Source organism: Moschus berezovskii, chromosome 26 (assembly GCF_049115385.1).
Source record: "Moschus berezovskii isolate FMDL1 chromosome 26, NW_MosBer_1.0, whole genome shotgun sequence".
NCBI classification, from domain to species: domain Eukaryota; kingdom Metazoa; phylum Chordata; class Mammalia; order Artiodactyla; family Moschidae; genus Moschus; species Moschus berezovskii.
Genome location: NC_142485.1, coordinates 20,344,485 through 20,371,622, shown reverse-complemented (window position 1 = coordinate 20,371,622; position 27,138 = coordinate 20,344,485). Strand labels below are relative to the sequence as shown.

The window sequence follows — 27,138 nt, the reverse complement described above, 5'->3', positions numbered from 1 at the left end:
CACTCAAGTGTCAAATCTTAGGCTGTTCCAAGTGAGTTAACTGCTACTTCTCTGAAATTCCTAGTAACTACATATTATAAAAATTGAGTCTGGGATAAGGCAAAATGGAAAATGTTCATTATATAACTTGGATCTCTCCAATCTTCTGAACCACCCAAATAAGCAATTACGTTGTTGCTGCTGCTGCTGCTAAGTCGCTTCAGTCGTGTCCGACTCTGTGCGACCCCACAGATGGCAGCCCACCAGGCTCCCCAGTCCCTGGGATTCTCCAGGCAAGAACACTGGAGTGGGGTGCCATTGCCTTCTCCTGCAAGCAATTACCTTGAGGAATCCCCAAATAAAACCACAGTATGAATTCATGAATCAAGAAAGTGCAGCTAATTTGCATAATGAGGCTTTAGAGAATGAGGAGCTATATATCCGATACAATTCTGAAAGTATAATCCCATCATTTACTGAGCAAAAACAGAGGAGAGCGAACAAAATGGCTTTGTATGATCCACTTTTAGCATACAGTTCAGCTACACAAAATATAGTCACAATATTTCTTATACTACTAAGACACATCAGTATAATAGAGAAGGGAAAGAAAACAGGACTCAGATGGAAGGAAACCAGACAATAAAGCAGGTGAATTAAGCTCAAGTCCATGCTACTACAGAATGCAATTAAACAAAGGCTAATTAAACAAAGAATATGGTTTTATTAAAATCACAATGGTTAATAGCCTAGGTAGACCCACTAAATTCTTCACCATAAAAACTGTCCCAGGTTTACAGCCCAAATTAAAAATGTAATCTCACACTACCAGAAGTATGCCTTTAAACTCTTTCTAAGATAGCAAAGAAAATAAATACTCCAAAAATAGCATCAAAATAAAGGAAGTACATTAGGTTCCTTATTTGCATTGTACACAAAAATTTTTTAAGTAATCAATGTCTCTACTTTTTAATTACTATTTCAATCCCAGGATTTGAAAAGCAAAGCACTATTACAAGAGAATGGGCTAATGATAATTCAAAAATTATGGATTACTGCATTTTTTAGCTAACAGGTTAAAAGCCCAGAGATTTGACTGATGATCCTTGAGAAGACAAAAAAAAAGAGGGCGCTTCTTGGTGGTTCAGACCATAAAGGATCTGCCCGCAATGCAGGAGACTCGGGTTTGATCCCTGGGTCGGGAAGATCCCCTGGAGAAGGGAATGGCAACCCACTCCAGTATTTTTGCCTGGAGAATTCCATGGACAGAGGAGCCCGGCAAGCTACAGTCCATGGGCTCTCAAACAGTTGGACACGACTGAGCAGCTATCACTTTCACTAGAAGAAAAAAAGACCATCTGTGATTTTCTTTGTTCACAATATGCTTTCCTACCACCTGTAAGTGAAATTCTAGTTTCCCCATGACCTGGTCTGTTGGCCTGAGTCTCTTTCTCCACTGAATCCTCAGAACACCGGGTCTAGACTCATTTTACAATGCATCACAGTGGTGCCCAAGCCTCACCTCCTTTCTGGACCAAGGTCCTAGAGGACAGGCTCTGAGGGTGATTTCTGCTGGATGTCCCCTGGTGCCCGGCCCTTGCTGGGAAGCCCGAGCAACCTCCTGCTGAATGAACACAGGATTAACTGAACGCATATCGTGACAAATGTCTACCTGGCAGGCACTATCCCATTTCTCTACATTGCATGAGCACTGTGTTGTTTCTTTTGTTTAACAATATAGACAAACTGAATTAAGCGATGTTTCCTGCAAAGACTTTTTTAAATTTAGTATGAGCTAAAACTGTGATGAACCACTGAGACCAGAGCAGCCTCAAAATTATGCAACTGACTATACTGTGGAGCTCTGATGAATCCATGGGAGCCAACCCTTGGTAGAGGTGCACTTCCAGAGGCAGCCACAGACCTTGGAGCCTCATCTGCTGCATGCTCAGTCGTGTCTGACTCTGTGACCCCATGGACTGCAGCCCACCAGGCTCCTCCGCCCATGGGATTTTCCAGGCAAGAACGCTGGAGTGGGTTGCCATTTCCTCCTGCAGGGGATTTTCCCAACCCAGGGATCGAACCTGTGTCTCCTGCATTGGCAGGCAGATTCCTTACCACTGAGCCATCAGGGAAGCCCCAGTCTGGAGCCACTGTCAATTATTTAGATATTAGCCTCCTGTCATCCCACCAACAACCATCTTAGGGCTGATAGTACGGCTCACCTAACTATGGTGAAATACATGGGTAGACCCTTTCTAATTGATTCTAGATGAGCCAGGCCTGACACCTGGGTCTGGGATACTCCACTTTCATAGAGTAGACAGTACGTTCACTAGAGAAAGAAGTTATGAGTGACTAAAAGGGGCAATGTGACCACCAGCTTCCACTTACAGTCATCCTTCCTCCATGTATGAAGTGTAAACAGTACCTCTGATAGCTTGCTGCTGGGGCTAAGTCACTTCAGTCGTGTCCGACTCTGTGCGACCCCATAGACGGAAGCCCACCAGGCTCCCCCATCCCTGGGATTCTCCAGGCAAGAACACAGGAGTGGGTTGCCATTTCCTTCTCCAATGTGTGAAAGTGAAAAGTGAAAGTGAAGTCGCTCAGTCGTGTCCGACCCTTAGCGACCCCACAGACTACAGCCAACCAGGCTCCTCCATCCACGGGATTTTCTAGGCAATAGTACTGGAGTGGCTTGCCATTGCCTTCTCCGTCTGATAGCTTACTCAGATCCTAAAAGAATCTGTGCCAGAGGAGGGGAGGAAAGGGGGAAAGAGTACAAACGAATTCCCTGCTGTGTTCCATGTTTTTTTCATCCTCTCTGATTGAACTGAGAGTCTAGAGAAAATTAACTGGGAGAAAAGATCATGAGCATGTTAATAATTTATTCCAGTTTATTCTGTTTAATTATTATTAGGTTCAAAAGTAGTTAAGGCCTAACCTACTTCTACACAGAGCATAAAGATCTTAGTGGGGCTCGCTGCCTTGAAGAACTGAAAGAGGCTACGGCTCAGAGGAAGAAGGGGCAGGGAGAGAATTGCTTTAGAGACACAGAGACCAACAAGGGGTGTGCCAGCCCCCTGCTGGGTCATTAGCCTGACCCACAGCTGTTAACTCCACAGGGGGTCCTCTGCCACTGTCCCCAAATCCCACCCTACCGTGGACCAATTTGATAATGAAGAAACAAAGCGCCAACAAAAGCAAATAACACAATAGGATAGCCACACACAAAAAAATCATCCTGCAGCAAACAGATCTCTTCAATGGATTTGCTTTGACCCCTTCTTTTACAAGCAACCCCACTGAAAATAAGCTAGAACAAAGAAGATTCGTTATGCACAGCCATAAGATCTCCAGGGCACGCCACATCCATAATTCATGATGCAAACCCAGCGCCATCAGCATCGTTTATCCTTTCAATATTTTAAAGTGGTGAAAGGTTGCTGGATATTTATAAAGTCGCCGATTCTTACAGGATCCTTCCAAATTGAGGAACAAATGGGGAACTTTATTCTTCTGCAAATGACATTACTTACAAACCTAAGACTATAAATCTACTAGAATTCACTTGGTATCCATCACAGGAGGGTGACTAGACAGCCCTCATAAACCAATTAAGCCAGCAGGCAGAATACACATATCAGTTCTGTTGAAATTAATCTTATCAAATAGCTTCTGCTTTCTCTTTTAAAAATGAACGCCCCAGTTTTCTTCTCACTACAGTTAAAATCCACCTCATCCAATACGACCAGATCAAAGAGGCATGCTTTCCTCCTTACAGACTGGAAAAGTGAGGCCCAGAGAGCTACTTAGCTTGCTCAGGATCTCCCAGCCAGGCAGAGAAGCCCTAATTAACGTCCTGACCTGTTTCCTTCATTCCCAGAGACCTGCCTGAGAGCCTGTATCACAACACAGAGTCTGAATGACCTCAAGAGTGATCCCCTGACTCTATTCCCACTCCATTCAAGTCCTGAGTGGTCTTACAAAAACTAAACTTGACACTTCACCCATTTGACCCTTCAATGTGTCCTTCTCATCCTAGGGGGGGAAAAAGATCATCAAATCAAATCAAAATATTTCAGCTTTCTATCAAGCTGCCAAGAAGTCTAGCTAATCAGGTAGACAGGCTAAAAAATATTGACATGGCAAGTGCACTGATAAGTAAAACAGCTGACTCCTCTTCCCTACTCTGACTCCACTGCACCTCAGTGGACCTGGTGGTTTGCAGAAAGTCCCCTAGCATCACCTCCACTCAGCTGGAGATCTGCTCCCATCCATCCAACCCTACCCACAAGGCCCCTCCCATCCCCAGCCCCTCCTGGCCCCTGGAGATCGTTTCATCCCAGGATTTATTGCAGCACTGTCCGCTGACTGCGTGCGTCTCTTTCCTAAACCACTGCTTCCTCTTCACCCCCGGGCTCCCCGTCACCTGCCTTATCGTCATGGCAGAGTCCCAGTTAGTGCACAGAGTCTGACACTGCAGAGCTAGACACACATCTTTCACATACGTTATTTCATTTTTCATTCAACCAACCGCCTGTTTTTGGCAGGTGGGCCCTGCCACGTACTAGGTGCACTTGGCCACATTCTTCAGCTCCCCCCACCCGGACCCCCGTGCCTCGGTGTCCCTCCCTGTAAACAGGGATCACCAGTTAACATGTACTGAGCGTTCACTACATGATAGAAACTACCCTGGACCCTTGGCGTGCATGAGGTCATTTAATCCTCACAACATCTGAGGCAGCTGAGCAAATGCTTAGCAAGTGTCAGAATTATTTTTCCTCATTCACAGACGAAGAAACTGAGGTTCAGGGTGGCTTCCCTGAGGTACGGGCTGCTTTCCTCCCTAATCCACTGGCTTTAAAAGGTAAAAGACACAGGCCTTTTTCTCTGATGCTGGTTTAGTTTAACACAAGAAAGCCGCATGGCAATATGCATCTCTAGCTGTGGCTAAAGGGACATTTTTCCAATGTCACCTTACAGCGGAAGCTATGTAGACCCCTTGGGATAAAGATCTGTTCCGTTAGAGAAATGAGCTAACTCGGTGAAGGAGGAAGCAGAAAGATATTTGAAGTAGCACACCCCCAGATTCTGAGCATTATCAAATCATCAGCACGATGTGAGTGCCTGCACCCTTAGCAGGCGAGAGAACGTGTTTGCCGCATGGATGTGAACAAAGCTACCGACACGCCACCAGATTCTTGAAAAGCAAATATTTGTCTACAGCCAGAGAACCAGGATTCTTTTCTAACAAAGAACAATGTACACCATTCTAATTCCAGACTCTTCCTCCTGCTTTATAGTGGGCTCTGATTTCAATGGAGACTCCCCCCTCCACGAATAAACGAGTCTTGAGTCCCAGATGGCACAATGAATCAGAAGATTTATGGGCCGTAAAAAGGGATGACACGAGTGGTCCAACCTTCATGGAACACCTGGGGCTGTGTATGCAGCAGCTTTTCAGTTCCTGGAAACTGTCACCTGTCTTGCCGGCTCCACAAGAGAATTTAACAGCCCTGGTAACTGACAAGATGCGACCATCCCTGCTATTTGGACGAGCTTTTAATGCTGTGCCCCATCGCACAGACAAAGCTCAGATGCTTCAACAGTTTTCAAGAAGCGGTGAGAGGCGAACACAGACTCGATAAGCTCTGTGGGGCTACCGGAACATCTGACTCAAAAGCCCCAAAGGCAAATTCTTGAAATGACCAAACAGAACAATAGGGTATTTTTCTCCTCCCTACACCAAGGGAAAAAAGATGGAAACAAGGTACCAGCCAGGGAGGATGCACATTACAGTATATAGTAACCAGAGGGCCAGCACATGTGTTTTTCCTGAGAAGGAGAAAAGGCATACATAGTGGCAGAGGTTTAATAAAACAAATGAATTTGAAAGAACACCTGCCCCAAGCTAAAGCAGGGCACGATCAAGGCCGTGGCAGTCACTAGCCATCTGGGGGTGAGTGGTGTCAGCAGAGGGGACACATGCATCCTCCTATGGGGGCCTGGCATATCATTTTTTGTTTCTGTAACCTGAACACAAAATGGCCCAGCTCTCAGCAGACCAGTGAGCTATTTGGGGGCATCACAGTGTTCTAGAAAATTTCAAATCTCGCTTTTTGGCTCTTCCCCAAGTGATTCATAAACTTCAGTCCACGGGGTCGCAAAGTGTTGAACACGACTGAGCGACTGAACAACAAGTAATTCATAAAGGAGATCAGTCCTGGGTGTTCATTGGAAGGACTGATGCTAAAGCTGAAACTCCAATACTTTGGCCACCTCATGCGACGAGTTGACTCACTGGAAAAGAGTCTGATGCTGGCAGGGATCGGGGGTGGGAGGAGACGGGGACGACAGAGAATGAGATGGCTGGATGGCATCACCGACTCGATGGACATGAGTTTGAGTGAACTCTGGGAGTTGGTGATGGACAGGGAGGCCTGGTGTGCTGTTATTCATGGGGTCGCAAAGAGTCGGACATGACTGAGCGACTGAACTGAACTGAATCAAACAAGCCCCTAAGTCAGACACGCCAGCTATGCCCTGCTAATGTGCAGCTAAGGTGAGCCAAAGTCATCCCAGTGAGTATATACGCTTCAGTAAGAAAATGTGGTGTTGGAGAAGACTCTTGAGAGTCCCTTGGACTGCAAGGAGATCCAACCAGTCCATTCTAAGGGAGATCAATCCTGGGTGTTCATTGGAAGGACTGATGCTAAAGCTGAAACTGCAATACTTTGGCCACCTCATGCGATGAGTTGACTCACTGGAAAAGACTCTGATGCTGGGAAAGGTTGGGGGCAGGAGGAGACGGGGACGACCGAGAATGAGATGGGTGGATGGCATCACCGACTCTGTGGACATGAGTTTGAGTGAGCTCCAGGAGTTGGTGATGGACAGGGAGGCCTGGCGTGCTGTGATTCATGGGGTCACGGAGAGTCGGACACGACTGAGTGACTGAACTGAACTGAACTGAAGAAAATGTGGCTTCCTTTTTCCTACCATGCTTTCTGCACTGATTTAGACATTTCCTATAAGAGTGAGGATTTTTAAGACCGAACACCTCAACAAACCCTGTGTACAATCTCTTTTCCCCAAGAACCCGACTGGTGATGATTTTGTTTGCTTTAAGCAAAACGTACAACTAAATGGCTTTTAAACACATAAGCCACTCCACCAGAATTTAATTGTTTACTGTTCTTCCACATCAAACACATTTTAGTGGGCTGGGTTAGACCCATTCTTTATTCATGACACACACAAACAGTTTGGATAATCTCTTAAATTCTGGACCCCTACTATGACACACACACACAAACAGTTCGGATAATCTCTTAAATTCTGGACCCCTACTAGTCCCAGGATAAAATATCCAGGCACATCTCTGGATAACACACCAAGCTGAGGGCAAGAAAATACAATGGTATGGAACTCTGGGGCAAGTTACAGGGCACAAATGAAAACTGCTCCGCTGGCCTAGGCGCACTGGCCTTTAGACGGTAGTTGGGGTGGAAATGTAGAAGCGGTGTTTTGAGCCAATGAGATCAAAACACTTTGCTATCCATTATTTTCCATTAACATCTCCCATCGATGCAGCACTATTCTTGCCGCCATGGTCTTATTTCGATCAGTGGTATATTTATCTGTAGACATGCAAGATTTGTAATTATTGCGATGTCTAAACATTACATCACGTTATAATGGATGAATTAAGCTGGTAAATGCGTAATTACATTGCAAACAATGGCATTCCAATAGGCATCACAGAAGCCAATTAAAAAGATTACCCTCATTTTAAATCACAGAGTTAAGTTTTTATAATTCCCGAGCCCCCCTTTTAAGTCCCAACATATGACTGAGAGATTTGTCTTTTTCTCATTGCATCTCGACAGTGTCCTGAGCACAAAGAGGGATCACCAACCCTGAAGGAAATAAAATTGAGCATTTCCCAAAATTCTAGAAAGGGAGAACTTAGTTTCAGTTCAGTACAGTTCAGTCGCTCAGTCGTGTCTGACTCTCCGCGACCCCATGAATCACAGCACGCCAGGCCTCCCTGTCCATCACCAACTCCCGGAGCTCACTCAAACTCATGTCCATCAAGTCGGTGATGCCATCCAGCCATCTCATTCTCGGTCGTCCCCGTCTCCTCCCGCCCCCAACCTTTCCCAGCATCAGAGTCTTTTCCAGTGAGTCAACTCGTCGCATGAGGTGGCCAAAGTATTGCAGTTTCAGCTTTAGCATCAGTCCTTCCAATGAACACCCAGGATTGATCTCCTTTAGAATGGACTGGTTGGATCTCCTTGCAGTATAAGGGACTCTCAAGAGTCTTCTCCAGCACCATAGTTCAAAAGCATCGATTCTTCGGCGATCAGCTTTCTTCACAGTCCAACTCTCACATCCATACATGACCACGGGAAAAACCATTGCCTTGACTAGACGGATCTTGGTTGGCAAAGTAATGTCTCTGCTTTTTAATATACTATCAAGGTTTGTCATAACTTTCCTTCCAAGGAGCAAGCGTCTTTTAATTTCATGGCTGCAATCAGCATCTGCAGTGATTTTGGAGCCCAAAAAAATAAAGTCTGATACTGTTTCCACTGTTTTTCCATCTATTTCCCATGAAGTGATGGGACCAGATGCCATGATCTTCGTTTTCTGAATGCTGAGCTTCAAGCCAACCTTTTCACTCTCCTCTTTCACTTTCATCAAGAGGCTTTTGAGTTCCTCTTCACTTTCTGCCATAAGGGTAGTGTCATCTGCATATCTGAGGTTATTGATATTTCTCCCAGCAATCTTGATGCCAGCTTGTGCTTCTTCCAGCCCAGCGTTTCTCATGATGTACTCTGCATATAAGTTAAATAAGCAAGGTGACAATATACAACCTTGACGTACACCTTTTCCTATTTGGAACCAGTCTGTTGTTCCATGTACAGTTCTAACTGTTGCTTCCTGACCTGCATACAGGTTTCTCAAGAGGCAGGTCAGGTGGTCTGGGATTCCCATCTCTTTCAGAATGTTCCACAGTTTATTGTGATCGACACAGTCAAAGGCTTTGGCATAGTCAATGAAGCAGAAATAGATGTTTTTCTGAAACTCTCTTGCTTTCTCCATGATCCAGCGGATGTTGGCAATTTGAAACTATAAAATGATCTGAAATGAATCAAAGGTCTATCAATATAGGACTAACTAAACAGTACATCCATTGGTAGAATGTTACGTATATATACACACACAAACACACAGAAGCACAATAGGTTTGTAACTGCCCATATGGAAACAAGTCCAAAATATATTTTAAGTGACCAAAAGCAAGGTGCAGAACAATGAATACAGTATGATCTCTTTCAGGTTAAAATATATGCAAATGCATGTTTTATCTTCCTTGAAAGCAATAACTAGAAACATTTTAAAGATAAGAGAGGGGGCTGAGAGGGGCTTTTGCTTTTGAATATGCCATCCATGTGCAGGTATTACTTTTTTATTGGCAGTACAGGTTATATAAGAGAATTACGGTTCATTGTGTGGTCCCTCCTATTACTTCTCTGTATTTAGAATATAATGGTATTTCATTTAATCACAAAGGAAGTCATCAGTTCATTGTATGAAATGAAATTTTTTAAAGATCAAAAAGGCAAACAAGCCAGAAAACAACACCTTCAGTACAATGGGGTTTAGGGCAGGCTACACTGATCGTCGAAGAATCGATGCTTTTGAACTGTGGTGTTGGAGAAGACTCTTGAGAGTCCCTTATACTGCAAGGAGATCCAACCAGTCCATTCTAAAGGAGATCAATCCTGGGTGTTCATTGGAAGGACTGATGCTGAAGCTGAAACTGCAATACTTTGGCCACCTCATGCGACGAGTTGACTCACCGGAAAAGACTCTGATGCTGGGAAAGGTTGGGGGCGGGAGGAGATGGGGACGACCGAGAATGAGATGGCTGGATGGCATCACCGACTTGATGGACATGAGTTTGAGTGAACTCCGGGAGTTGGTGATGGACAGGGAGGCCTGGCGTGCTGTGATTCATGGGGTCACAAAGAGTCGGACGCGACTGAACTGAAAGAACCAGCCAACGTAAGGACCCTCTGACCCTCCTTTGTCCTTCCTGAAAGTAGGATATAAATCTCCCAGGTGAAAGGTGCCCACCTGTACCAGGAGATAAACAGACATTCTTATCACTGGAGATAGGGAACTCGGGGTAAAGGTGTATAAACAAACTCTACTTAGTTTCATCATTAATTAGTACCGGAGCCTAAGTTTGTCTTGTTAGCTCTTCACAAATTTGTTTCCTTGTCTAAAAAATATATAAACAGCCGGCTTTGGTTACCTCTTGGATTCCATATCTATAAGATCTCTGTCCTTATGAAATTAAATTTGTTTTTTCCCTATTAATCTGCCATGTGTCAATTTAACTATTAGACCAGTCAAAGTAACCAAGATGGGTAGAGGGAAATGTTCCCCTCCCTGACAGTTTGATAGACAAAAGGCTACCATCCTTCATATATAAAGAGTTAATATAAACTGAACTCTGTGATTCTAAGAAATCACTGTGATTTTAAAAAAATATCAATTATCAATAAGATGATCCCAAAAGGCATGATCAGACAATCCACAGAGAAAGCAACACAATAGGCAACATTCATTTAAGAAAATAAGCATGTTCCCTAATTAGAAATCTGATATATCAGTGATATATTGCCTCCCATTCATTGTTAGTGTATTTTTAAGATGATGCCCAATGCTGAGGAAATGCAGTGAAATCAATGTAGCATCCCATGCAGGCAGCACAATATTTCCCAAATGAAAAGCAACATAAGCATGTATCAAACATTAGACATTCTTTGCCTTTGACTCACTGAGTTTGCTTCTAGAATTACTGACCAAATAAGAGCCTTTATAAGAAATACAGTCATCACAGAATTACTCATAACAACAAAACTTGAAACTACTCAAGTGTTTAATGGTTAAATAAACAAAGGTAAAAATCTCCTTGATGTACTATTATGCAAGCATTTATAATTACCATGTAGCTACTAATAATATGAAACCATACTCATGGTAGCTTAGGTTAAGAAAATTGTTATTTACACAATATGATTATCACTATTATCACTAGACATTTTAATGGGCTTCCCTGGTGGCTCAGATGGTAAAGAATCTGCCTGCAATGAGGGAGACCTGGGTTCAATCCCTCGGCTGGGAAGATTCCCTGGAGGAATCACTCCAGTATTTTTGCCAGGAGAATCTCCATGGACAGGGGAGCCTGGCAGGCTACAGTCCATGAGGCCGCAGAGAGTCAGACACGACTGGGCAACTAAGCACAGCACAGACATTTTAATAAACCTAAACTTAAAGGGAAAAAGTTGAAATAGAGCAAAATGTGTAATTATGTTAGATACCAACATGACTATATTTTTTCCTCTTCACACTTCAAGATTGTAAATATTTTAATAATAAGAAAAACACATTTTGAAAAGAGCATGAATACAAATCACACTGTACTATGCTCCTATGAAAAAGAGGAGTTTTATCCATAAGCTGATCCGATTTCCAGATCTTTCCGGAATATTGGTAGAAACAGCAGAAGCTAATACCTATGGGATTCCTGCCGCAAGTCAAGTGTCATTCAAAGCATTTGACTTGTATTAACTCAATCTGCACGGTCAGCCTATGAGACAGAAACTATTATGACATCCAAAGTCACACAGCTAGCAAGGGGTGGACCGAGGAATTGAACCCAGCAGAATCTCAAGAGTCCTTGCAAATAACCGACATAATACTTCCATTTAAAAAAGCAACACAAAATTCCAGGGGTTTCAAGATATTAAGCAAATATAAACAAAATTAAAATTTTTTTAACATCTTGCACTTCCTAGGATTTCAATTAAAATGTAACTAAGTATATTTTGATAAGTTGAGAGGCACAGGGAGACACACTCCAATGGGGATATGAAGAAAGGTGCAAAAAAAAAAATGCCATCACAGAGTGATAAGTGAAATCCGAACAAATGAAGGGAATAAAATATGCTACTCCAGCAGTGCAAAATTATTTTTAAAAATGGTATTTTCAGTCAGTCTGCAGTGTCACAAGAAAGCCTAAAATAAAGACAGGAAACAGTCCACAATAAAATGTTAATTGTTACAGCCAAATTTTCCTTTATCACAAGATCTGTTATGGTAAGATTTCAGGTCAGGAAAATCGATGTTCTGGATACATTCCTAGGGATCACAGAGGCATGTGGCCATCTGGCTGGGGGAACAGCCAACGCCCGTGTTCTCTCTGGACTCAGGCACGGAGAAACGGGCCAGGGGCACACTTAACTGGGGATCACACAGGACAGGTGCTCTGTCAGCCCGACAGTGACTGTGAGTCTGAACAAATCATCTGAAACCACGCTTAGGTCCTCCGAGCCATAAATCCCCTCCATGGTCTCAACAGAACCCTGTCTGATGGACAAGGAATGAGCTAGGGCTGCTGCTGCTGCTAAGTCGCTTCAGTCGTGTCCAACTCTGTGCGACCCCAGAGATGGCAGCCCACCAGGCTCCCCCGTCCCTGGGATTCTCCAGGCAAGAACACTGGAGAATCCCAGGTGCCATTTCCTTCTCCAATGCATGAAAGTGAAAAGTGAAAGTGAAGTTGCTCAGTCGTGTCCGACTCTTTGCAACCACATGGACTGCAGCCCACCAGGCTCCTCCTCCCATGGGATTTTCCAGGCAAGAGTACTGGAGTGGGTTGCCATTGCCTTCTCCATGAGGTAGGGCAGTGCTCCCGAAACTCTAGTTCCTGGGCCTGCAGTGGCCACTGGCAAACTCTGACCAGGCCATAAATGAAACTTAATAGCAAGAAGCCTCTTCTTTATGACAACTGCTAACTGCTTTTGGGCGCACACACCCACCCCAAGGCATTGCCCGCTAATCTATCTGAATGCCCTCCACCTTTTTAAGAGCCTTTCTAATTTAAAATACCTTTTCCCACTTTTCCAGGGCTGACTGGGATGGGAGATCTTGCACTGAGCTATAGTACAGCCCTTTTAGGAACCCCTGAGACCTAACCTGTCCCCAGCGCCTGACGGTGACCTCTGCTGACTTCTGTGCGGCAGGTCTATGCCTTATTGGACCCTGTATGCCCAACACTTAGACTGTGGCCAGCACGCAGAAACACAGAATGGACATTTAGGAAAGAGGAGGACAGACCTGAGTCTGTGGGTCCTGGGGGGCAGTGGGTGACCCAGCCTTGAGGAGCAGGGCGGGACAGTGGGTAGAAGCAGAGGTCGAGGCTGAAATCCCAGGGTGCTCTAATTCTTTGGAGAAGACTCTTGAGAGTCCCTTGTACCGCAAGGAGATCCAACCAGTCCATTCTAAAGGAGATCAATCCTGGGTGTTCATTGGAAGGACTGATGCTAAAGCTGAAACTCCAATACTTTGGCCACCTCATGCGACGAGTTGACTCACTGGAAAAGACTCTGATGCTGGGAAGGATTGGGGGCGGGAGGAGAAGGGGACGACAGAGAATGAGATGGCTGGATGGCATCACCAACTCGATGGACATGAGTTTGAGTGAACTCCGGGAGTTGGTGATGGACAGGGAGGCCTGGCGTGCTGTGATTCATGGGGTCGCGGAGAGTTGGACACGACTGAGTGACTGAACTGAACTGAATCCTGTGAACCTCAATTTCTCCCCCTGAAAGTCAGGACAATGGTAATACCAACCCTCTAGAGCTGCTGGAAAAATTCAATGACTTCACCCATAAGAAGTACTTCGCATTGTCTCTAGAACATAAGAGGAACTCAAGAGTGTTACTGACTCTCGTATTTTCTCCCAACTCTGCATCCCCAGAGTGACTGATGTGATGATTAACATAACAACAACCTTTATGAAATGAAAAATAAGAATCCCCTGGAAACAACAAAGTGAGGAGTCAAACAACTGCACCTAAGAGAAATATTATTTTTCTTTTATATTTTCCTTCCCCATTAGCTTTTTTAAACTTGCTCGTTTCAAAAAAAAAAAAGAAGAAGGAAAGAAAAGAAAGGGAGGCTTGTTCTGCTACCCTCAAGTTCACTGCTACTGTAACACAGTATTAATACAATGTCAAGATCACATGCTTCATTTCGGAAGTGGAGAGGATCTAGGAATGTTAATCCTTTAAATTCTGTCAACATTTAATAGCCTAAGAGTAGAAAACCACCCCAACAAAGCATTCCTTAACAAAGACATCTCTAAGCAGCAGCCATATATTTTTAACATGACAGTACCCAATTTAATTTAGACTGTCTTTGGAGGCGGTGTCTTTGCAGTCTTTGGGGTTCAGAAATCACTGCTGATAGCAATTTGCAAATCCACAAATGACTGAGAAATGTAAAAGATTCCTGAAGAGGACGCATTTTTCCCTCCTCAAAAAAGCTGATTCGTTTTGGAAGTTTTGAGAAATCCTCAGATACAATGCCTTTTCGTTTTTTAGCATCCTCTCAAGATCTGTCAGAGATTTCTTGCAAACAAGTGACCTAAACTATAAATAACCGCAGAGAATGACTGCTGCTGCTGCTGCTGCTAAGTCACTTCAGTCGTGTCCGACTCTGTGTGACCCCATAGACGGAAGCCCACCAGGCTCCCCCGTCCCTGGGATTCTCCAGGCAAGAACACTGGAGTGGTTTGCCATTTCCTTCTCCAATGTGTGAAAGTGAAAAGTGAAAGTGAAGTCGCTCAGTCATGTCCGACCCCCAGCGACCCCACGGACTGCAGCCCACCAGGCTCCTCCATCCATGGGATTTACTAGGCAAGAGTACTGGAGTGGCTTGCCATTGCCTTCTCCGAGAGAATGACTACGTCAAGCAAATTCAAAATTATAGCCAAGTTTTCCTCCATATGACATTTCCTTCTAGAAAATCAAAAATCAGTGTTGTTTAGTCATTCCTCAAACATGCAATGTACTTTCTTCATATATGATCAGATTCCACATGTACAGAAGTCAACAATTAGACCAACTGAAGTCCCATCTTGATTCCTCATGACCAAGGCCAGGTATTTTTTTATTCTCCTAAAAATCCTAATTCGGCACAGACTTCCATATACAGCAGGTACTCAGCAGCGACTGATGACAGCATCCAGCTCATAAACTTATGATACACTTCTCTGTTTTTGCTAACGATGTAATTTTGAATTAATGCAATCCCCATCCCCTTAACCCTCATATATGCCTCCAGCCTTGCCAATCCTGCTGCAGCTCTACTCAAAATCTATGTGGGGAAAAAGCACTGTCCAGAAGACAGTAACTACATGGTGCTTATGTGCGCTTCTCCCCTACCTGTCCTTTCTGTCAGTCTCCTGTTAAATCACACATGCACAAAACAGACCAGAAGGTTCCGCCAGCATCAACACTAAGGAAGAGGATTCTCAAGGCATCTGTGTTAGAAGATGTCCATCAGTGTGGCATCTCAAGGCCCAGCTTAAGAATCCCTTCTCAAGTCATGCCTTAGAAAGACAATTGCCACAAAGAGCCTGGCAAAAGAATCCCAGACCATTCACCCCAGGAAGGAAGTTACCAACCTCATCAGCTCCTTCCTTCCAGAAACACCTGCCTTACAGTTGTGGCTGCAAGGCACTGTGAATGCACTAAATACCAGGGAACTGTTCACTCAAAAACAGTTTATCTCAAATGGTATGCTGCTGCTAAGTTGCTTCAGTCGTGTCCGACTCTGTGTGACCCCATAGACGGCAGCCCACCAGGCTCCCCTGTCCCTGGGATTCTCCAGGCAAGAACACTGGAGTGGGTTGCCATTTCCTTCTTTAATGCGTGAAAGTGAAAAGTGAAAGTGAAGTCGCTCAGTCGTGTCCGACTCTTAGCGACCCCATGGACTGCAGCCTACCAGGCTCCTCCGCCCATGGGATTTTCCAGGCAAGAGTACTGGAGTGGGGTGCCATCGCCTGCCTTCTCCGATGGTATAGGTGCTCTTATTTGCAAAACAGAAATAGAGACACAGATGTAGAGAACGAACATATGGACAGCAAGGGGGGAAATGGGGGTGGGGTGGGTGGCATGAATTGGGACTGACATATATACACTATTGATACTGTACATGAAATAGGTAACTAATGAGAACCTAGCACAGGGAACGCTACTCAGCTCTGCGGTGACATAAACGGGAAAGAAATCCCAAAAAAACGGGACATATGTATAGCTGATTCACTTTGCTGTACAGCAGAAACACATTTAAAGCAACTATACTCCAATAAAAATTAATTTCAAAAATAAAATGGAATATAAGCTATTAAAAAAAAATTGTTCAAGCCTAATTCCAGATGCAAATGGGCACTGTTGTTCATGGTGTCCAGGTATTATTGATGTGGCCACACTGAGACACAGGTTTTGCTGTCATCACAGTCACTTTATTGCAGAGGTGACAGGGAGATCTGTGACCTGTTTTGCTAGGTTCATGGGTGAAAGCTGGATGGAAAAAAACTTTGCAGTATTAGAAAAGATGAAGGAACAATCTACCTTAGATCATTTGCCAAAATAGCAAGGTACTTCCTACAACTTCCAGGGCCCTAAAGTAAATTGCATAAAGAAACTGGACCCCAAAGATTACAGATGGAGAATTTTGGAAGCAATTCCATGTTCAAGTGGAGAGCAAAGAACCCCAATTCAAAAGAAGTGTGGACGGACTAAAACGGTAACTGTTATCTTAGCAAAAGCTCTCTTTAAAAGGGTTATCTTGAATATGATGACCCATACATTGAGGAACCAAGGTGATGGGCAATAGAAGGAATCATAACATGTGAATTCTTCAAATAAAAATTCGACTTTAAATACTTTTGCCAAGGTTACTCATGATTTTTTTTAAAAAAGAAAAACTATATTGTTTTAAAAAATGGTTAATATCACGTATGTGAATTTCACCTCAATAAAAAGGAGAAGAAGAGCAGCAGGACTGGACTCAGTAAGCCAGCCCCCCCCCCCCCCCAAGAAAGCAGAAAGACATGCACATACACAGAGAACCCTCAAAGAGCAGTCTTGATAAAACTTAACACAACTTCCTTTCTCCTTCTGGACCTTCTCCCACCCACCCTTGTGCGCAGATTTGCAAAAGCAAAGGAAACAGCTGGCACGGGCCCGGGTGCCTAGGACTGCCAGTCCAGAGCAGGAAGTTCCTTCCTGAGGCGGTAAACCAGGCTCCAGGCTTGCAAAGCCCATGCAAACCTCTGCAGGATCTCACCAGGACCCGAGGGCCTCTCCCCTGCTCCTGTGATCCTCGCTCAGGCTTTCTGTCTCCTTCTGTCTTCTCTACTTTTTTGTAAACAGACAGCTAAAGAGAAAGAATTTTGCGGATGGCTTTTCACTAATTTACCCTTAGAGAAATAGGCATCATTATTTGCATCTAAGAGATTAGGTTGCTACTGCTACTGCTGCTAAGTCACTTCAGTCATGTCCGACTCTGTGTGACCCCATAGACGGAAGCCCACCAGGCTCCCCCATCCCTGGGATTCTCCAGGCAAGAACACTGGAGTGGGTTGCCATTTCCTTCTCCAAGAGATTAGGTTAAGGAAGGACAAATCAGAAAATGTTTTCTTTCATTCAGAGCCGAATATAAAAATAACTTTAAAAGTTTTCTCCTCCCTCTCCACAAATAAGTCAGCCCTGCTGGCAATGGTGTCTGGGAGTCGTTACCATAGCCTGTGGGAACCAGCGCTGCCTTTGTTACAGCCAGCAACTCTTCCATGGTCTCCTCTGAGCTTAAATCAGCAAGAACGCTGGAAGGAGCTTCTGGAAATCAACAGCACTCAGAAGAAGGCAAAACAACGGGTACCCACCACGGCAAACCCCTTCTATGCTGCATCTCCAGCATCACACCTTCATTCTCCTTACCATTTACACTTTCCCACATCTACAGGACAATGTCAAGGGAGGGTCAGGGGCTAGTTAAAAAGGAAGAGCTATGATACTGGAGGGAGGGAAACACCTATTGCCTCAAAGAGAGGGACTGCAAGATCAGGTGGTAGAAACTTTCTGAGGCCAGCGTCCACGCTTCTGTCACTTGCGCATCCTGATAAGCTGCCCCTTGACTGCTCTTCCAGCATCTCTGTAAGGACCAGGAGGATGGACACAGAGGACAAGGGCTGATGTGCCAGAAAAATCCCATGGGAAAACTATACACGCTTCTGAAAGTACACACTTTGAGAAAAAGAACATCACAAGCAACCTACAAAAAGCACTTGGCCGAGGAATCAATTAAGAAACACTAGAATTTCTTGAGTTTTTGAAAAATAACCAGTCTGCTTTGAGTCCCTTCTACCTGCTCAGCCCTTAGGCCAGGCACCACCTGGGGAGCAGTGTGCCATCACATGAACCATCAGAAAAGTGAGGGTATAACCACAGAACAAACTGCCATGCTATGCACAGAGAGGGCCTTCATGGCTTGACAAAGCATGTCATCCACAGCCATAGAGAACAAATACATGGATATCAAGGGGGAAAGGTGGGGAGGAAGGAACTGGGAGACTGGGACGGACATATATACACTATGATACTGTGTATAAAATAGATAACTAATGAGAACCGACACTATAGCACAGGAACTCTACCTAATGTATTGTGGCTGAATGGGAAAGAAATCCTAATGGGAGGGGATATGTGTATATGTACAGTTCATTCACTTTGTTGTACAGTAGAAATATAACATTTTAAAGCAATACACTTTAGTAAAAAGTAATAAAAAAAAAAAAGAAAGAAAAGACAGGTCATCATATATATTTGGAGGCTATCTGAGATGCCTGTCAATCACTCTGGACTTAAGGCACTAAGCCAGAACTGGAGGGTCAGCGTCATGAGTGCTGTAGCAGGACTGGAGAAGGCAGCCAAAATGGGGTCTCCCAGCCCTCCGTTCTGAAGTGAAGGTAACCAGCTCAAGAGGATGGTAAACCCAACAGCGACCCGGCACTGGTTTTACAATCAGAGCAGCTGAACCAGGGGGGAACAGAGGCCTGGCTGGGCCTGCCCCAAGCACAGCCTAAAACACAAACCACCCTCCTCTCCAGCCCTGGGCTCAGACGGGCCACGGCTGCAGCAGGCAAGAGAGGGCAAGAGATGAGGCCAGCACTGGTCCCCTGCTTAAAAATAAAAAACCCTCCCTGATGGATGGATGGTCAGATACTTAATTAAAACTTCCATGGAGAGAAGCAAGTTAGTAGGTGAAGAAATCAACCAGACGTGCTCACTCCAATATCAACCACCACTCCCCCGACCCTCACATTCCCTACCCCCAGTACATTCAGCAGAAGCCCCTCATTTCCTCCAGATGCTGGAAAACAACTACTTTCCCAGTCTCTCGCCTGATGCTCAAAACGACCCTGTTAAGTAGACCCTATACATTTTCTAGGTGTTCAGATAAAGAGAATGAGTAAGAACTAAAATAGGTGAGGTTCGGGATGGACATGTACATACTGCTGTATTTAAAATGGAAAACCAGCAAGGACCTACTGTACAGCACAGGGAACTCTGCTCAGTGTTATCTGGCAGCCTGGAAGGGAGGGGAGTTTGGGGGAGAATGGACACATGTGTATGTATGGCTGAGTCCTTTTGCTGTCCACCTGAAACTATCACAACATTGTTTGTTAATTGGCTACAGCCCAATACAAAATAAGTTTAAATAAAACAGGTCGGATTTCCTGGGGAATAAGATGAACAGGTGGTAGAGGATGCACAAAACATCTGTTAACAAATTTAAAAATACTTTCTCTACGAAATTCTAAACTGCTTGTGCAGAGATGGACTTGAGAGTTGATTCTAGAGTTTGAAGGAGAGGCCTCGAATATTTAAAATAATATGAACACTCCAGTGGCCTTTCAAGTCTTTCAGTTCTGTTATGCGGAAGTTTCTTTCTTCCACTGCAAGACGAAGGTTTTGATTTTTTATGTGAAACAAAGTTCAAGAGAGTTCAAAGAGGACTCACTACAAAAATAAAAGCCGAGCGGCATCAATATTAATAATGCCAAACTAAAGAGATATTTAATAACCTTTGCAAAATTAAAAACAATGACTAATTCAATCCAAGCAACTAGGTCATGCTCAAATTCCAGTAAATCTAAAAGTGAGATAGAATAAGGCAAGAATTTTGCTTTGCTTCAGTGGTCAAAGTGAAGGGCCCATTCAAAGGCAAGGCTGGAAATATAGTCACAATGAGAACACTAGAGGGACAAGGTGGGGCTGGGGAGGGACACTGGGACACAGGACAAAGGGACATGACCATAACAGTACCACCTGGGAATCTGACAGAGAATCTGAGTATCAAAGGGAAAAAAAACTTCTCGTAAAGACCGGTCATCTAGCAGACAGCTCAGAGGTTCTTACAGAAGCTGCAGCGCCTCTGGCGTGTTTCCTGCTTGGAGAAAACCAGTGAACGAGCTAACCAAAGAGATATTAGGACCTCCACAAACAGCCACAGAACAGGGCTTCAGAGAGGTACAGAGTGTGTACGAAATTAAGCAGGGACAAAAGGCACTTGACCAGGGAAAGGCAGCAAGGCGCTGAGCCACCAAGCGAATCAAAGGGATCAAATATATAAACGATCATCTACCAGTTCTCTGCCTACCACTTCGGGTGGCTTTCCAATTATTCTTAAGAACAACCTTGAATAATTTGGAGAGTAGGATACTTCAGGCAAAATCATACGTGGAACAAGTTCAGCTCACCAAGATGCACTCTTCCAATTGCAAAACACATAGCATGCTTTCAAACACTGAAGTGGATAGCAAAGCACTAGAATCTCACAAAGGTAAATATCCCACAAGAAGAAACTTACTCTAGGCCAAGAACATTCCACAGAGTTCCCTTGTTAAAGAGGCTGTCAGGGCTGGCAGTCAAGTCAGTATCTGCAGAAGGCAGGTAAGGACTCACACCTGACACGCAGGCTGCATCCTTTCAGTTTGCAAAAGCCTCTCGTCACTCAACCATTTATTTCCAATGAAACAAACAGGTGATTTCTCTGACAATGTGATTAGATCTTTTTACAAGAACTTTTAAAACCAAGCGGCCAGGGGACTAAGGACTGTCCAGAATACTGCAGTAAATCAAAATAAGAAAAGAGAAATCTAGCATTATACTTCCCAAGGCCAACTACCTTAGCTCAGCTCAAGCCAGGAAATTCAGTGTCCTATGGACAGAGGCAGAGTAAAAATGGGCTTTTCACACACAAGAAAGAAAAGGTAAGATAATAATGCAACTTTGTTTCTTCTTAATGTCAAAGGAAATACTGATTAATTTCCTATTTAATCTTAATGTCTTGAAGTTGAAAAAACTAAAGAGCCAGTGTTTCTTTCACCATTGTATATAAAATTGTTAGTTTACAAGAGAACTTGACACTTCAATAAAATGTAAAACTAAGTAACCAACTTTCTTAACATGGCTAAAAGCCAAATGACTTCTTAAGGCGAGGAAAGGCTATCAGAGCTTTCAAAGGTTTCTGCTGAGCTACAATGTATTTTAATAAACTAGGGACTTGAGCATATTCTTAAATGTATGCATGCCTTCATTAACTGAACACTCAACCTTAGAATTCTGTTCTTGTATCACCTTCTAGCTTTTTATTATTTTAGCTCTTCTAAATCTTTCAGAATTGTGACAAATACTAACAAATGATGGCTATCACAGAAAACTATAAAAGAAGAAAATGCTTTCCCCCCTTGTTTTCTTAATGTAATAAATGTATTCTAATCATCCTTTTCCCCACGACTCTGTACTCTGCTACGTTTGGAAGGAATATAGTCCTGAAGGAAGCAAGAAAGCTAATTTCTTTCTCTGACCATAAATAAGACAGAAATGTTCAGTCCATATTATAAAAACAGGTGATGATTTATTCCTACTCAATATTTAAGATATTCTGACAACTGTCAAACATTTAATTGCTTTTTACGTTGAATCCTCTTTTCCCTGCAGATGGATTGTAAACCAGGTGAACCTCCTTTGAAAGACAAAAAGGCAAAACAACAAGAGAATGGGGTTCCTTTCTGCATCTGGAGGCGAGCTTGTCTGTGGACTTAAAAAATAAAGAGCCGAGGTTAGAAAAACAATGCAGCCTCATTGTTTACTCTTCAAAGTTCGTGGAATTCCTCTACACAGATGCTTACTTCAATGATTAGTGTCTTTCCCTTTGTTGCTAATAACATCAGTTTTATTAATGTTCCATCTTTGCATTAAGAACCGGCTTTAAGTAGCTCTTTCAAATAATCTGCTGTGAATAGGTAACCCACAACCTCTTTCTTCAATTTAGTGGCACAATAAAGACGTATTTTGCTTTCATGCATAAAAGACAATAGCAAACAGAAAACTGAAGAAGAGGCCACCAAGTCACGAAACTGATGAGACACTAGATAATACAGAGAATGGAGGCTCAACTGACTGGTAACTGGATATGGCCTCTTTCTTCAAGCTGATGAATGACACTCAGCCTAGATCTAGGGCAACAGGGAGATGTTACCTTCGGAAATATTGGGGTCCGATTCCTTCCCGATACTGTCATAAGCAGCATTCAGACTAGGACAAAGATGACAGTGGCATGCAGTCTTCCCTTTCATCACCGCCTCAATGTACTCTGGGGTGGGGACCGAGGGGAGACTCTGGCAATGATGCTATCATTTGGTTTGTCCTTAGGACACTTAGACTGTTAACCAAGCCAGCTCCACAAAAATCAGAGCTGTTTAGAGGAGTTCCAAATAAATGGACCCATTCCCAGACACTTAGAATACCAATTAACCAGGCTCAAAAAATCCCCCTAGTTTTGGAATTCTTCCACTCACCTAAACATTAGGGGGGAAAAAAAAGTCTTCTGGAAAACACTCCCCAAAGAAAAGGGGAAAAAAAAACCAAAACTTGTCAGTTTTTTTTTTTTCTTGTCAGTTTCTTATCCATTCCATTTCTTACAAAGCACTTCCATAAAGCTCACTCTCTAACACTTAACCAAAATCAGGCTTCAAGATGTTGGTAAAACACAAAATTACCAGGAAATACCCCCAAAACTCCCCTCAGCGATTTCAGTAATCTCTCTTTCATGCCCCAGAGTGTACTGGGTGAAACAGAGATCCCAGAATTGAGTCACGCCTTACAGACTGACATTTTTGTCTTTACTAATCATCATTCACTCCGATTACAAAACATTCTTCTCTGGAGCTTCTTAAGAAAAGGGTGCAATAATTTCTACATTATGGTCACAGTCTGCACTTAAACAGAAGAATATGATGACAGATATTTCAAACTTGGAGCACCCCTTGGATATGTCTAACAAGCATTATAGCCCATGACTCAACATCAGACACCACCCATCTTCTGTACAACCATTTGAAATTTCCTTCCAGGAAAGGCGAGCTGAACTGGGAAGACGGAAAAGGAGATCCAAAATGTTTGGACCGGAACTCACTTCAGAAGTCTGAGTCTTTCTACTAGAAGAGTAGAATCCTAGGGACTGTATTTCATATTATTCACACACTGACTGCCTCTTGCTGGTCCCCAAATCCCCCTCTATTTACCTTGAAAAGCTTTGCTGGGAAGCAGGTGAGATAAAGCAAACAGTCTGACACAGGAGAAACAAACATCTTCCCCAAATGCATCTTAAGACACCCTGCAGAAGAACCAGGTCGTTCTGCCCTCTTACCTGGGAAAGCGTGTGGATTGGGCGACCCTCTCTTAAGGCACTTAGAACAGAGAATGTGCACGGTGTAGTGCAGTCCAGGCCATTCCTGAAGTAGGACATTCAGTTCCTCTACCAAGGGGGTTATGGCTTGCCATGCCGTCCATATGTTCGGTAAGGATGCGTGGCTGGCAATGGACAGGGTGTCCGGCTGCAGGACCCCCTTGGCAGGTCTGTAGCTCACCACCACCGGGACTTTCCCCCTGTAGGCGAAGATCTGAAGTTTGCCATCCGACCTGTGCACCACGTGGTTGTTAATCTGGACGCTGTAGCGGGCGAACAAGCCGGGTGGAAAGGTGAAGGGAAAACTGTATTCAATCTGCAGCTGCTCAGCCACAAAGGACTGCCCGGCGAGGTTGGTCCCGTTAATCCAGGCTTCCGCGTGCGGCACCTCGTTCTGCACGTAGCAGGGGAACTTGTACCAGGCCGTGGACCCATTCAGGGGCTTGCCCTTGGCTTTGTTGAGGCAGTAACAGAGTCCCATCTTCTCCAGCAGCTCCAGCAGCAGCTGCAGGTCCTGCTGAGCTTGGACGTGGGGCTTCAGCAGCAACCGGATGACGTGGGCTGGCAGGAGCCCGTGCAGCAGAAAGCCCTCCACATAGTGATGGAGCTGGGTGGCCCGAAGCGCGTCCTGGCTCGGGGCGGGCGGCACCATCAGAGGGGAGCTTTCGGCGCGGCCCTCGGCCTCGGCCTCGCCGCTGGTCCCCAGGAGCAGCTTGCGCAGTAGCAAGGAAGGGTCCCTCTGGAAGAAGACGTTGAGGATGTCGATGAGGCGGGAGAGGTTGTGGAAGACGTGCTCCTTGAGGGCCGGGCTGTCCTCGAAGTACAGCAGCTTGCCGCTCTCGTGCAGGTAGGAGAGGGCGCTCTGCAGCCGATCCTCGGTCAGCCCAGCCTGCAGCCCCAGGCGAGCCGAGTCCCACCAGCTGAGCCAGAGCCGCTGCGCCTGCGGGGGCTGGAAGTGCAGCTCCTCCAGCACCTGCCAGGACCGCGGCAGCACGCGGTGTAAGTTGGGGAAGATTTCGCGGTGCTCGGCCACAGAGAGGAGTTTGCTGCGCAGGCGCTGTACCTGGCGCGGGTCCCGGCAGCTGACCGGCAGCACGGGCGAGAGGATCTGCAGCCGGTGGTTGAGCAGGTACTGGAAGTGGGCCTTGCGCCGCCGGAGGTTCTTGTCCGACACCCCGTAGTAGGCGGCGTGAGGGCTGGCGGAGCGGAGCTCGAAGTCCCGGGCCAGCGCCTCGTCCACCACCTGGGCCAGACGGCTCAGCCCCTCGGCGTCGTGCTTCTCCTGCAGGGCGATCTGGCGGTGGATGTCCAGACACTTCTCCTCCAGCTCCTGCTCCCCGCACAGGTCGGCGTGGGTGCCCACGATGCACACCACGGCGTGGGGCACCCGGGCCCCCACCCGATGCAAGAAAGAGCCCACGGTGGTGGGAAAGCGGAGCGGCTCATAGGTGGCCAAGTTCACCACCAGCACGTACAGGGCCCCCGGGGAGAGGAAGAAGGGCTGGATCACCTCGTAGCGTTCGTCCCCGGCTAGGTCATACACGATGAACCGCAGGCCCCGGGACGCATCCGCCGTCCAGCTGGTCACCTCGATGCCCTTGCTCCCGAGCGGAGGTGAAGGCGGGTAGGTCTTCTCCTGGCCCCCTCCCCCGAGCTTCCCCTCCCCTCTGTCCTCAGTGAGGCAATGCCGGAGAAGGGTCTTTCCTGCCGCCTTCTGACCCATCAGAAGCAGTTTGAGGCGCGGCTGGACAGCCGGCTGGGAGTGAGCCAGCTCCTTCTGGTAAGCGGCGATGTATGGGATCCCCTTCATACAGACCTCGTAGGGGGGCTGGATCAGAGGGTTGTCCTTGATCTTCCACAGGCCCACGCGGGACAGCTGACCAAAGTTGTCTGGCAGCACGGCGATCTGGTTCCCCTGCAGGACAAGCTCCTCCAGGCCGGTGAGCTCCACGATGGAGTCGGGCAGGTAGCGGATCCGGTTGTTATCCAGCCACAGGGTGAGAAGATGGCCCAGGCCCGAGATCAGGGATGGCACCGAGGTGAGCTGGTTGCGACTAAGGTAGAGCTCCTCCAGGCCAGCCAGGGGCAGCAGGGCGGCCGGGAACTCCTCCAGGAGGTTGGAGGAGAGGTTGAGCATTTTGAGTCGCTGCAGGCGGCTGAACTGGGCGGGCAGAGCCCTCAGTCCGTTGTTGTCCAGCATGAGGCTCTCCAGGCTGGCCAGCTCGCAGAAGCCACTTGGCAGGGTGCCAAGTTCGGCCCCGCTCAGCCAGAGGATCTTGAGGGCGCGCAGGGCACTGATATCCTCGGGGAGGCCCCGCAGCCGGTTGCTGGACACGTCCAGCTCCTCCAGGGCCGCCAGCTGCAGCAGCTGCCGGGGAAAAGCCGTGAGCTGGTTATGGTCCACGTCGAGGGTGCGCAGGCGGGAGAGGCAGGCGAGGGAGTCGGGCAGGTGCGCCAGCCGGTTGAAGCTGACGTCCAGCTCTTCCAGGTGGACCAGCGCACCCAGCTGGGCTGGCAGGGCGGGCAGCTGGTTGTGGCTGAGGTTGAGCTTCCGCAGCTCGCGCAGGGCGCCCACCGCCTCGGCGCCCAGGACGGTCAGCCGGTTGTGGCTCACGTCCAGTTCCGTGAGGTGGTGGCCCAGCTCGGCCACTGCCGGAGGCAGCTGGGCGAAGCGGTTCCGGCGCAGGACCAGGACGCGGAGGCTGCCCAGCACCGAGCCCAGCCCGTCGGGCACCTCCTCCAGGCCGTTGTTCCCCAGGTTCAGCACTTCGATGTCCCCGATGTTGGCCGGCAGCACGAGCTGGGGGGCGTCAGGGGAGTCGAGCGGGTCGGTTCCTGGGCAGCTCCCGGCCGAGCTGAGGGTGAGCTGGCGCAGGTTGCTCCGCAGCTTCCTGGCGCGCAGGGCGGCGTCCCGCCACAGCCTCACCGTCTTCAGGTTCCCGCTGTCCGTCCCGGCCATGGCGGGGCCCCGGGCCGACACCCTCGCGCGGGAGCCCGCAGCTACATGCCGCGCTGCGCCCCTGCGGGCGCCAGTCTCCGGGGCCCTCTCGCTCCCGCTCCTCCCTTCCTACCGGCCCTCGGCAGCCCGCGGCGGCGGCTCCTAGCGCAGCCAGCGGCCGGGCGCCCGCAGCTGGGGGGCGGCGGCGACGCGAGAAGCTCCGCTGGGCGCCGGGCGCGCGGCGCGGGGAGAGGCGGCGGCAGGCGGGGAGCGCAGCTCGCATTCTCCGGGCTCCCGGGCCAGGGGCGCGCCGGGGCAGCAGGGCCGCCGCCCGCCCGCCGCGCCGCGGAGGATGCCTGCCGCTCCTCCTCCCGCTCTGCCCGCCTCCGGCGCCTCGGGGCCGACTGCCGCCCCGCTACCCTCGCCGCCGCGGCCCCGCGGCCCGCAGCATCGTCGCCTGCGCGAGCTCCACGAGGACGGCGGCGCCCGGCTCCGCTGCGGGCATCATGCGGGCGCAGGGCCGGGCCGCCGCCGCTGCC

At 46.9% G+C, this 27,138-nt stretch overlaps 1 protein-coding gene and 1 non-coding gene across 5 annotated transcripts in view; one reads left to right on the top strand and one right to left on the bottom strand.

The window, feature by feature from the left end:
• The window catches only part of MFHAS1 (multifunctional ROCO family signaling regulator 1), a 111,578-nt gene extending 84,680 nt beyond the window's left edge, over positions 1-26,898 (bottom strand). For 2 of the 4 annotated variants that reach the window (XM_088832795.1, XM_055416533.2), the window contains exon 1: positions 23,623-26,898. In XM_088832795.1, coding sequence (XP_088688921.1) covers positions 23,623-26,620 — 2,998 coding nt within the window. In that variant the 5' untranslated portion in view covers positions 26,621-26,898. Of the gene's footprint in view, positions 1-8,899; positions 9,130-21,246; positions 22,012-23,622 lie in introns of those variants that run through there. The other 2 variants (XM_055416535.2, XM_055416534.2) reach the window with 2 other exon arrangements.
• LOC129549488 (small nucleolar RNA SNORA1) lies at positions 16,270-16,404 on the top strand. The gene has a single exon (XR_008684584.2). It is a non-coding gene; the product is annotated as a small nucleolar RNA SNORA1 (small nucleolar RNA).
• Positions 26,899-27,138: the final 240 nt, after the last annotated feature.